The 12,336-nt window shown below is 42.6% G+C and overlaps 1 protein-coding gene across 1 annotated transcript in view; it reads left to right on the top strand.

Moving 5' to 3' along the window:
• The first annotated feature begins 1,050 nt into the window (after nucleotides 1-1,050).
• The window catches only part of atad2b (ATPase family AAA domain containing 2B), a 36,290-nt gene continuing 25,004 nt past the window's right edge, over nucleotides 1,051-12,336 (top strand). The window contains exons 1-20 of the mRNA XM_068753591.1: nucleotides 1,051-1,149; nucleotides 2,673-2,839; nucleotides 3,092-3,123; nucleotides 3,241-3,376; nucleotides 3,803-3,902; nucleotides 4,014-4,143; nucleotides 4,251-4,406; nucleotides 4,545-4,620; nucleotides 4,803-4,904; nucleotides 5,374-5,485; nucleotides 5,651-5,766; nucleotides 5,915-6,089; nucleotides 6,272-6,360; nucleotides 6,601-6,760; nucleotides 7,709-7,799; nucleotides 7,929-8,240; nucleotides 8,586-8,736; nucleotides 9,322-9,508; nucleotides 9,671-9,856; nucleotides 11,069-11,204. Coding sequence (XP_068609692.1) covers nucleotides 1,051-1,149; nucleotides 2,673-2,839; nucleotides 3,092-3,123; nucleotides 3,241-3,376; nucleotides 3,803-3,902; nucleotides 4,014-4,143; nucleotides 4,251-4,406; nucleotides 4,545-4,620; nucleotides 4,803-4,904; nucleotides 5,374-5,485; nucleotides 5,651-5,766; nucleotides 5,915-6,089; nucleotides 6,272-6,360; nucleotides 6,601-6,760; nucleotides 7,709-7,799; nucleotides 7,929-8,240; nucleotides 8,586-8,736; nucleotides 9,322-9,508; nucleotides 9,671-9,856; nucleotides 11,069-11,204 — 2,713 coding nt within the window. The remainder of the gene's footprint in view (nucleotides 1,150-2,672; nucleotides 2,840-3,091; nucleotides 3,124-3,240; nucleotides 3,377-3,802; nucleotides 3,903-4,013; nucleotides 4,144-4,250; nucleotides 4,407-4,544; nucleotides 4,621-4,802; nucleotides 4,905-5,373; nucleotides 5,486-5,650; nucleotides 5,767-5,914; nucleotides 6,090-6,271; nucleotides 6,361-6,600; nucleotides 6,761-7,708; nucleotides 7,800-7,928; nucleotides 8,241-8,585; nucleotides 8,737-9,321; nucleotides 9,509-9,670; nucleotides 9,857-11,068; nucleotides 11,205-12,336) is intronic.

Here is a 12,336-nt window from a genome sequence, read left to right as displayed (position 1 = left end):
TGGATTATGACCCGCAGTGTGTGGTGAGCCATAAAAATGTTAATACATTTACATGCACATGAATGAAATGTGGATAATCAAAATTTACAAGAGCATCTTGACCCTGTAGTTCAGGTCCAATCTGCCCTTTATAATGTCACCTTTAACCTAACCTTGTCCAAGTGAGTATACTAATATCAAATATAATGACATTTAATGAAATCCTTTGTTATATAAGTAGTTGTAATTTATATTAAATAAGTTATTCATTTTCACATTCAGGAGGATGTGCAATAACAGATGCATTCTCAACAGAATACAATTTTGTTTTTGGTGCATATCAGTGCAAATAATCATAATCTAAAGATTTTATACAACTAGATAAAAATAGTTAATGCTTCCCACACAAGAATAAACCATCCACTAATATTGCTCCACCTATAAACAGTCTAAATACATATTGTGTTATTATTATTATATTATGACATTGCATGTACTGATGTGATTAGAGGAAGAACAACATTATTGAAAACATGAGAATAAGTATTATTATTTCAGTAACTTCTTAGACTGTCATGTTTTTGGTTCATTGGCATTCTCATGTAATGACTTGAAAAACGATGGAATTCTGTTTTTTCAGTGTTTATGTAAAATGTTCATACTGAAAAGTGCTACTGCAATAAACAAAACATCTGCATAGTACTTAGTACTTTTTAGTGGTAGTTTTGTCATAAAAAATATATGCACCTGCCAAACAGAGAGAGAGAAAGAGAGAGAGAGAGAGAGAGAGAGAGAGAGGTGCATATTTATGACAGAAGTACCACAAAATGTACTAAGTACTATGAAAATGTTTTGTTTATTGCAGTAGCACTTTTCAATATGAACATTTTACACAAACACTGAAAAAACAGAATTCCATCGAGAGAGAGAAAGAGAGAGAGAAAGATAGAGAGAGAAAGAGAAAGAGAAAGAGAAAGAAAGAGAGAGAGAAATGGCGCCTCGATGCTGCGCTCGCTGAAGCGGTGTTTGGAGCCGGCAAGGGAGCTTCTCTAAGGGCAAACAACAGGAAAAATGGTGAACACGAGGAAAAGCTCCCGGCTGGGAAGCGGTCCGTTCATCTCCTCGAGGACTCGCTCGTCGTCGAGGAACGAGCGGAGCTCTGAGGAACATGTAAGCCGGCTTCCTTGTCTTTGCCGGCGAGCTAGCTGACTCTGCTAGTCGGCTAGCTCGCTAGCTAGCTAGCTAGCTGTAGCCGTGGCCTCAAGGTGCTTCACGGAACGCGTTATTTACGGCGAGCACGAGCGATGCCGAGCTTTGACACCCACTCGGCAACGCGGAGACACCACGAAAGATGTCAGTGCGGCGATTTGTACGCGAGAAATTCAACGCTGGCGTGTTGTTCCACTGTCAAAGTACAAGCTAGCGATGGCAACTCTCGGCTAGCCCCAACTTGAGTCCCCTTTGTGTTTGGCTGCGCTGCCCGGCTGACTTGTTTCACTGATGCACCCTCTACCCTGCCTCCCGAGCAAAGACAGCTCGGGGGGGGGGGGGGGGGGGGGGGGGTTTGCCCTGAGGCTGTTCGCACGACTTCGTGTTGCCGTCATGGAAGCAATAGCTGAATTATTATTTTTTTTGCAATCGGAGAGATAAGTCCACAGTTAAGCTAGCTTTTGTTTAAAGCTAACCTAAAAGCTATGTTACAGTGGGGGAAGGGAGTCCGGGGCTCACGACAGTTGGCTGGCTCATGTCCCACATTTAGCGACTCTGAACTCGGTGAACTTTCTGGTGTACTTTAATACCGCAGGTATTTATGCACATAACACGTGTAAGTGTTTTAAACGCCATTGCGTGAGACGAATGTTTCGTTAACTAAACGAACTCCTTTCTTAGTTTGTGCTCGTGCAGTCTGAGCTCCGAGACGTCTGACAGCCTTTGTCTCAAAAGGTAAACATCGCGGTTATTAAAGTGAAGACTCCGGATTATTTCCGGTTATTATTATAGTTCTTAATGCAGACGAGGCGCAATCGCTGATCTGAATTATCATTCTCAGATCCTCACATTTAAATAGGTTGTGTGGCACTTGTTGAATTGTGTTTCAAGTCATTTTTTCAGTTATTCCCTGCCAGTCCCCAATCCTGATGACTTCACCGAGGATGGTGCGATCTGTGGTTTAAAGGGCATTGCAGTGATAATCTGTAGATTCCCCAAAAATATCCTTACATGACTCGCGATCCAAATACACAACCGTATTGCCAGGAAAAAGTTTCTAATGCTAACTGTTGTTTTGTGAAGTGCTGAAAAGAGGAATGTGTCAGGGTGGCACCATTATCGTCTTTGTTCGCTGCGTGTTTCTGCACTAACTTCACCGCCTCTATCCAGCAAGCCGGGGAAAAGCGTCGGCAGGCAGTTGCTGATGACAAGAATGAGAAATACTCTCATATAAGCAGGGAAGCAAAAGGTGTGAAGGGCATATGTCTGCTTGGTGCTCTTTGGGATTCTCGTTTCATGGCAGTATTTTTCTTGGGGTTTGACATCTAGAGCTCTTTCTATCTCCTCCTTTTATGCGTTTTATATTTTATGTGCTTCAGCAGGTTGGTCGCGATGGCTTTTTCTTTGTTGATTTATGCAGTGGGGTTTATAAAATTCTTCATTCTCAAAGCACTGTTTCTTATTTATTTTTATTTTTTCAATAGAAGGAGCCCAGTAGTGACGTTAGCAGTCCCAGCAGCCCACGGTTGGCTCCCCCTTCTAAGCGAACGCGCCGGGACATCGTTTCCGAGCCCAGCTCTAGTGATACCTCCCCATCACCTCAGGCAAAAGGTCAGAGGGTCAGCTGGGAAATTCCCACCTACCGCACCAGGTCAGTGGCTGTTCCCTCCCACCATTCTTCATTACTACGTAAAAACGTTAAAAACATTAGAGTTGTGTGATGCTGTGCCTGTCCGTAACTAATCATAATATTGTCTGGAAAACAGCTGAGATGAAAATGGCTGGCACTCAATGAGTTAATTGTGTTCTTATAGCGTTTTGATTTGTAGCTTAATTGTGAGCTTTATGTGTGAATTACTGGAAACCTCTTGTGCAGATGTTTTCCACTTTGTTGTGTTTCTAGGTTGTCCTCTCGTATAATGCAAAATGGACACGGTAAATAAGTTCTTTTTAATCTGTGCATGTATAAAAATGCATTATTTGTATTTGGGAGGCATACAATTAAAAAAAAAAAAAGAAAATCTCCCTGATTAAAATTGTGTTGATCTGCAGCCCACATGAGTCAGAGTGGAGGGGGAGATCACTCTCGCATGAATGGTCATGTGGAGCTGAAGAGGAGCTGCCGGGTGAGGAAGAGCCAATTTGAACACCTCAATCAGAGCCTGCTGTTTGATCAGCTGGTCAACAGGTAGCTTTATGGTTACACCATTGATCCCTTTCTCTGTAATATTGCACCAGAGGAAATGACTGTTTATCAGAATTTGACTCTTTAAAATATTAGAACTGCGCTTTGTGTGTTGTGGACATTGTTAAAATGGACAGTAACACCTATCTGCCTTCGTTTTTGAACCAAGAAGCCAAGACCTTTGTTCCAATTCAGTTAATGTAGATGCGAACACCCTCACATTAGAGATATAAATCTCAGTCCCATTATTCAATAATAACATTTTCTTCTCAAATCCTGTGTTTTGGAGTAAACAGGTTGCCAAAGAATGTCTCAAAAATGTCACTGTCCAAATAGGATGTAAATCTAGAGATCAAAAACTGTCCTACCCATGTTGCAGTTCTGTAAAGAAGCGATCACTTAATCATAGTGTCTGTTCCATGAGCTCAGCACTGCAGAGGCTGTTCTTCAGGAGATGGACAACATCAGCAGCATCAGGCAGAACCGTGAAGTTGAGCGACTTCGAATGTGGACACGGGATACTGAGGAGGTGTGTGTGCCAGTTAGGGGACACTCGACCCTAAACGAGAACAATGCAGTTGTACTACCTGGACGGATGTTATATAACATAAGTGATGGATCAATGGCCCTGTTTTTCTAGGAAAACATGGACATGTATTCCCGGGTGAAGCGCAGGAAATCCATGCGCAGGAACACTTTCAGTATGCCTGCGCACCACAAAGTCATGAGTAAAACTGAGCAGGAGGAGGAAGAGGATGATGGGACAGAAGGCCAGTTTCTCTTGCTTATTGGACAGAGACAGAAGATCAACGAACCCGAGGGCATTGAATGAATCCTTTTTTTTTTTTTTAAACCTATGTCTTGTTTGAACTTTCAGATTCTCACGGTGAGGAAGAGGAGGAAGACGCAGATGATGATGATGATGATGAAGATGATGAAGGGGATGAAGTGGAAGAGGCAGGAGAGGAAAATGACAGACCCTATAACCTGAGGCAGCGAAAGACTGTGCAGAGATATGAGGCCCTGCCTATAGGCAATTACCGAACATCTTTTTTTAAATCAAATGTTTGAATGTACCGTTTGTGCAGCTTGTTTGGGACACTTTCAATTAATTTCACCATTTATTTGGTTTGGTGTCTGACGTTTTGCTTGATGTTTTTTGCTTATTCAGAGCCTGTGAACAGAAAACAGAGCATCCCCTCACTTTTTGACACCCACAGATCCCCAGCAAGAAGAAGCCATATAAGGTTGGTAAAAATGAAAGTTTCTTGTCACAACATAATATTCTTGGACAGATATGTCACAATTATGACTAAAGATGTGACCGTATGCTGTTACAAAACGTTTTTTATATCTCCACTGCTGCCGATTTATGGAACATGAACGAATACTGAAGTGACACTGAATCCAGATTGTCGCATTTCTTCAGAGTGAAGAAGCATGCCATTCACAGCAGTGACACCACCTCGTCTTCTGATGAAGAGCGGTTTGAGCGGAGAAAAAGCAAGAGTATGACTCGGGCCAGAAACAGGTGATGGCTGCAGCTTCCTTTTTTATTTTAATTTAGTCTTCCTTGGTTTTTCTTTCACTTTAATAAAAAAAGGTTTAATGGCTCAAAATGATTAAAATACAAATTATTTGTCTGCTACACATGTGCTGTGATCTCCCAAATAGTTGTTATAAATCATAATAAATCTCATTGTTTATACTTAATTTTTTTTTAGATTTTGTCAGTCTACTTATTTAATATTTGCACTAAGGTGCTGTACATTAGTTTTTTTGTTTTTGACAAATGCATAATAAGTATGTAAAATATTTTACTGAAAGTGCATAATAAATACAGCTAGAATTTGGCTAAAGCCAGCCATCGTATTTTGCAAAGCAGTGTTTGGTGTGCGGAATCCTGTATTCTTTTTGTAGTTCAGTATTCAGACTGTTATGGTGTGAGGCAATTTGTACTACATGTATGAAATAACTTAAGTCAGCCCTATTTTTCACAGATGTTTGCCCATGAATTTAACAGCAGAGGACCTGGCTAGTGGGGTACTGCGTGATCGGGTCAAAGTGGGTGCCAGCTTGGCAGATGTGGATCCCATGAATCTTGATAGCTCAGTGAGTGAAAGGGATATAAAGTGTCAAACATTAAACGCAGCAGGTTTAGTCTCTACTCTTTTCCCATACAGTTGATTTTGTAGAATGCAGCGAACTTTCCTTCTTAGGCTCTTATAAGAAAACGTTCAGATTTTTTAATGCTGAAAATGTGTGGTTTCTCCTCAGGTGAAATTTGACAGTGTTGGGGGCCTCGGTAGTCACATTCAATCACTAAAGGAAATGGTTGTGTTCCCGCTGCTTTACCCTGAGATCTTTGAAAGGTTTAAGATTCAGCCTCCCAGGTAAGAAGAAATAGTATATATATTTTTTTCCCAATAAAAACTGATGATGTTTTAAAATTACATGATAACAAAGATATCTAAATGTGGCCTATTTTGCATCTTTCAGGATAAATAAACGTCTGTTTCCATTGTCGCTTGTTTTTTTTAGGGGGTGTTTGTTTTATGGCCCTCCAGGGACAGGAAAGACTCTTGTAGCACGGGCACTTGCCAACGAGTGTAGCCACGGAGACAGGAAGGTTTCTTTCTTCATGAGGAAAGGAGCCGATTGCCTCAGCAAGTGGGTCGGTGAATCAGAACGGCAACTACGACTGTTGTTTGACCAGGTGAGACAGGAAGACGGCTCATTGACGAGGCTGAAGGCAATTTTATGAATCAACTAGATAATACAATTCTGTAGCTGTTCACACCAAGCTTATGCCATCATACATTTCTAAATCTAACGATCTCTTATAATATTTATTTCTTAAAATGCGTATTACATTGCCGTGTGGTTGCTTTTATTTAGGCGTACCTGATGAGGCCGTCCATCATTTTTTTTGATGAGATTGATGGCTTGGCTCCTGTTCGATCCAGCAGGCAAGACCAGATACATAGGTAAGGCTAACGGCTCTTCATGTACAGTACATTTATTCATCACACATGGTGGTACCTTCAACGTGGTTCACATGAAGTCCATTTTTGTTTGTTTGTTTGGCATTGAACAAGCATTAGCAAATCATAAATGAATTAAACTACTTTTTTTTACTATATGCTGTGTAACCAGTCAGATTAGAATGAAATGAATACTTAATTGCATGCCCCATTTTGTCCTGTTGCCTCCTTGCCACTGTCCAGTTCGATTGTGTCTACTCTCTTGGCTCTGATGGATGGCTTGGACAGTCGTGGGGAGATAGTGGTCATCGGTGCTACAAACAGACTTGACTCTATTGACCCGGCACTCAGGAGGCCTGGACGCTTTGACCGGGAGTTTTTGTTCAACCTGCCTGACAAGAGGGTAAGACAGAGTACCGTAGAAAAAATATCTGTATTGTGTTCATGTATTCTAGGACACATACAAAGCCTTTTTTTAAGTTGACGTGATTCTTATTGTAGGAACATTTAACATAGATAATGCTGCACAAGAAAATTGTTATCTAATTTTTGACAATCGCGTGCAATATTCTGCATGAGGATCTCTTATTGTACATAAAATGCTGTCCCCACATGCATACCCAGCTGGAGATGCAATATAATGCCGAAGTAATTAGTACTTATTCATTAGAGTCCCACCAAAAAATTAGTGTGCGCAGTCCTCAAGCTATTAAGAGTCTCCTCAGCTATTATCTCCTCACTGCTGGATATTTTGATCCAACAAACAATTGGCAAGGCCAGATGCTCATTAGGATTCCGGAAAATTAAAAATCAATTTTAAAAGTATTTATTGCAATGTGAATCTTGCACTTGGGGAAACTTCCTGTTTTTCTGTCACATAAAAAAAAAAACATTAAACGTTTGAGCCACTGAAAAAGCTTATTTATCGGCGACTTGTTCCTCGGGAACATGTATAATAATTCCTCTTGAATTGGACATTTATTGGTAACAAAAACCTCATAATGAGTTCATACTACACAGTTTTAGACTTTTTGGATTTTTCACTTGCCTGCAGTTTTTGTATGTTGTAGACAAGCCAAGATCACTGGAAGATCGAATGCTGTGTATGAACCTTTAAAGATGCAACTTCAGAGATACACGAAGGATGCACCCATGTGCCACCCGTCTACCCGACCAATCCTGTTACTTCAAATTTGTGTTTGATCATGTTTGGGGTTATAATATTTATGAGCTGGTCCTTGGGAGCGTCATTTTGTTTCATCTATGACTTGCGCAACTCGGAATTTAAATGACTTGATTTTTTTATATTTTTGTCTCTTTCTCTTTTATCCACCTAAAATCCTTTTTTCAGGCCAGAAAGCACATCTTGGAGATTCATACGCGGGATTGGGATCCCAAATTATCTGAGCCATTTGTAGATGAACTAGCAGAAAAATGTGTCGGTAAGAGGGGTGCACGTGTATGATACTGTATGATACCAAGCACGTTGTTTTAATCCATTGATAGTGAAGTTCTCTGTGCTGCTTGAAACACCAGACTAATTGACATTTGCCTATCTGGCTTGCTCCCAGGCTACTGCGGTGCTGACATCAAAGCACTTTGCACAGAGGCAGCCTTGGTTGCTTTGCGCCGCCGCTACCCCCAGATCTACGGCAGCAGTGTCAAACTGAAGCTGGATGTTACCTCCATTGTCCTGGGGCCCAGCGACTTCAGCAAGGCCATGAGGACGATTGTTCCAGCCTCCCAGAGGGCCATGGCTCCCCCGGGCCGTGCCCTGTCTCCCACTCTCAGGCCCTTGCTGGCCAGGTCTTTCTCCTTGGTGCTGAAAGCTCTGCTCCGAGTCTTCCCCCATGCTCAGTGTACTGACAGGGACCGTACTCATGGTAGGACTATGAGACCCATCCATTTGTGTTTTTACCTGCATCATTTGTGACTGCTGGTTGCTGCTTCTACCTTGTCTTTTTGTGTTTTTTGTCTCCCTGGCCACATGTCTTACTTGCTCGTATGTTTTGTGTTGCGTTTGAATCACCATCTCATTGAGCATACAGTCTGTGGTGGAATATTCCCTGAGTAATGTTAAGTTAATGTTACAACTCCTGCTAACAAGTAGGCGATATTACAAGAGCTCTATGGCTTGCAAACACTTATGCGGTGAAATGACTCTTTGCAACCTCTGTATTCACAATGCATGGATAATGTAAGTGTGTGAAGGTTGCTCTGTGTGTTAGGCGGCGACAATCAACTGCTTGAAGAGGACTTGTGCAGCGATGACGACAATGAGGGAGGCTCTGCTTCGATCTATGAAGTCCAGCCGGCTGCATCCCCAAAGAGTCAGCGCTCCTCTTCTGCAACGCACAGACCTTTCCTCCATTTCTCCTCGTGAGTCCACGGACCAAATTATTTTCTTTGGTGCTGGGGATGAAGTTTCTGGCCCCAGGGAGACCAGCTGTTGCTCCATCATCAGCGAATGGGGATCCATTCAATCAACAATAAATTTGCAGTGTTACATTACGCTGATACTACTGTGTCAAACAAAAGTTTACTTTCACAAACAGGATGAATAAATATATCCAGATGTATTCTGAGGGATTGATCATGCCATGCTTGTATAGAAAATATATTCAGCCAATCCTGAATACTGATAAATCTTTTTATTTTATATTTTAAGTAGAGTTGCTGTGACCAGCGCCCAAAACAGCAGACATGAAGTACTACACAATGTAATAGAAGTGGAAGAGTTGCTGCATGCTAAGGCCCCTAGGGAATAGGGTGAAGGTGCCTTGCTCAAGGGCACCTCTGCAGTGCACTGGAGGTAGACTGGGGCTTCTCCAGCCACCAGTCCACACTCCACATATCATCCGGGTTGGGACTCGAACCGCCCAAGGCCCAACCCACTGAGCCACTGCCGCCCGAGGCTTTAGACGCTGGACTTTGCTGACCATGAATTTCTTTTTTTGTCTGTAGCACTGCTCTCCAACAGCCCACGGCATATCGTCCTCGTCTCCTCCTGGCTGGCGCCGCGGGCTCAGGACAGAGCTCCCACTTGGCCCCTGCCTTGCTGCATCATCTGGACAAGCTGCCAGTACACCGCCTGGATTTGCCTACGCTTTACTCCGTCAGTGCCAAGACGCCAGAGGAGTCCTGTGCTCAGGTACATGGAGTACATTATTACATATGGCCATCAGTTGTGCAGGTGGTTGACCTTTGGAGCAAAGAAGCAACTTCGTGCCCCTTGGTAGTAATGATGTTAATCATCATTTTCTTTATTCACATGAGACCATGTTTTGTTTTTTTGTTGTGTCTGTGGTTGTAGGTTTTCCGTGAGGCACGCCGGAGCATGCCTAGTGTGGTATTTATGCCCCACGTCTCAGAGTGGTGGGAGACAGTGAGTGACACTGTGAAGAGCACCTTTGTCACCTTGCTGCAGGATGTGCCCTCTTTCAGCCCCGTCCTTATCCTTGCCACTGCCGAAACTCACTACTCACAGCTGCCAGACGAGGTGGGAACACGGAGTACACATTCCTCGTACACACACACCTGCTCATTATACAAGCTGCTTTCAGTTGATTTACTAGTGATGGGATTCACAGCACATATAATATGAGATGTTGCACCCCGACAAGGCAAACCCTGAAAGCCTGTAAGTGCTTGATGCAAGGGGCCCACTCGGGGACCTCCAGATGTCAGTGCCTTTCAGTGGAAAAAACCAAAGTCCTAGCCCCAGAACTGAGTAGAGAAGGACTTCAGCAGTAAGGATACACTGCTGACCCCCCCCCATGTGTTGCTACCCGAAAGGTGTTTTTGAGGACAATAACCGTTTCCCAAACACAACCCTCTTCTGTTCGTAAACGCACCGTTTTCTCAGGTTGTCTTCTCCGTTCTGTCTGCATTAACTGTTTCACGTTTTATTTTGCAGAGTACTGCTGAAATAGTGGGATTTTACTCTTTGTCTAGTCTAATAATTGGACCTATTTGCTTGAAGTGTCTGTTCTCTCGGATTGAATTGTTTAACTCTTGTCTCTAAAGTGTTTTCGTAGCTTTTTTTTTTTTTCAGAAAGGTTTGGGGAGATTTGGTTTTAGATTTTTAGGCATAGCCATGCTGCAGTCGATGATGCTTGCAGTGATTTGGCTATTCCCTTAGTGTTGTTTCACTTTCTGGCACCGAGAACACTGTGACAGCTGCTGTCTCAGCTCCAAACCTCGGCAGGGAACAAATAGCATTTCCCCCCAGCCTAAACTGGCAGTGCAGACTTGGGCCTCTCTCCCTCAACCATTCTCTGCACTCAGATTGACTTCCCTGGGCATAATAAATGCACCAAGTGTATCTAGAATGTGAATATTTGTAGATTGTAATTCTGTTATTCTGAAGAATTTGGAGACAGAGTAACCCATGTAACACTGACTATTCAGTATTATATGTATTTGCTCTGCTAGGCAAGAACAATGAGACAAACATATGATCATATGTTGTTGTCATTTTGAAGAATAACCAGATGCTGAATTAATAGTTATTAATGGGACGGTGAAATTTAGTTTCTAAAAGTTTGTGTTCTTCTTCAACGGCTGTTTGATGAATTGTCATCCAGACATTGTGACATAAATTGGAGCAACCAGAGTGTGTGCATAAAAAAAAAGTAATCTAATTTTAAGGTCTACTAATATAGGATGGTCGTCACTGAATTCTTATCAAACAGCATTGTCTCCTGTACAGGTGAGAGCTATGTTCCAGAGGACCTATGGGGAGGTCGTGACACTGTGCTCTCCGGGGGACGAGGACAGGAGGAACTTCTTTGCTGACTTGCTGCTGGTCCAAGCAGCCAGGGCTCCACCACGCCTTAGGAATGCAGGTACGTACTGTACATGCATGCTGTAGTCGTTCATCGCTGTCGTCTACACATGGTTCCTTCTCCCTTCTCTTGAAAGACTTCACGATTTACTGTGTGTAAGAAAAATAAAATATAGGCCTAACGATAGAAATAAAAATATAAAATTCATTATTGGGCAAGAAAGTAAATATATATATATATATAGAGGTGATTAAGCAAATTCAAACTCATGCATGGTGGTTCAGAAGGTGGCAGTATGAACTATTTCTAAAGTTGTTTTGTGATCCACCATTAAACAAGAAAAGAAGAGCATGCTATCATGCTGTTTTGCTCCGTGACTGCAAAGTTGCCCCTGGGTAGGACCACAGCACATCATAGTCTAGAGAGCTAAAAATGTTGGCACTGATATGGAAGTGTTTTATGCAGGCTGGAAACAAATCAGAAAGAAACCCCCCTAATCTTCCTGATTCAAGTTCGTACAATATAGATAAGATTCATAATCTGTTCAGTTTTACTTACAGATATAAGGCATACATAAGAGGATCTTAATCACCCAGTGGCTGTGTTTTTCCTCAACAACTCTATTACTCTCCTGCTGCAAAAGGCAGCCAACCCACATCTACAAATCACACCCTCCATCCACTCGTCCAACGGCGATGGCTCCTGTTTTCAGTGCTCTCATAGCCCTCCGGTTCAGTATGGGAGAACTGTCCAAAAGAGCTTTCAAATGGAAATAATTCCCAGCATTCATCCAGTTTCATCATTGAAGCAAGGCAGGGGTCCTCTGCTTTACTTTCTGACTGCACTTCAGGGATACTGTCCTAAGACAGCAGTCTGGCTTCCAGCAGAGAAGTGTGTAGGAAAGCAGAAAGCGGAATAGCTGTGAGAGTGCCCGGCCACTATTATCCATAATTAGAATCTGGGGTTTTTGGATTTGTGTTAGTGTGTGAAGCGGCCCGGGGTGCAGTGGAACCTTCCTAATGATGTCAGCGGATGCCTTGGGCAAGGACCGGTACCTCGGGAAAGGAGAATCGGATCTCTGCTTTCCTGGCCTCATCACCCTGTCATTTGCCAGAGGCTGATCCTGGTGAATTTCAAAGAAAAACGATGCATGGATCTGGTATATTTTGGTATATGTTTGCAGTGAGGATCA

Source organism: Brachionichthys hirsutus, chromosome 20, assembly GCF_040956055.1.
Source record: "Brachionichthys hirsutus isolate HB-005 chromosome 20, CSIRO-AGI_Bhir_v1, whole genome shotgun sequence".
NCBI classification, from domain to species: Eukaryota; Metazoa; Chordata; class Actinopteri; order Lophiiformes; family Brachionichthyidae; genus Brachionichthys; species Brachionichthys hirsutus.
Note: the sequence above shows the minus strand (reverse complement) of the source record. Positions and strands in the feature narration are given on the sequence as shown.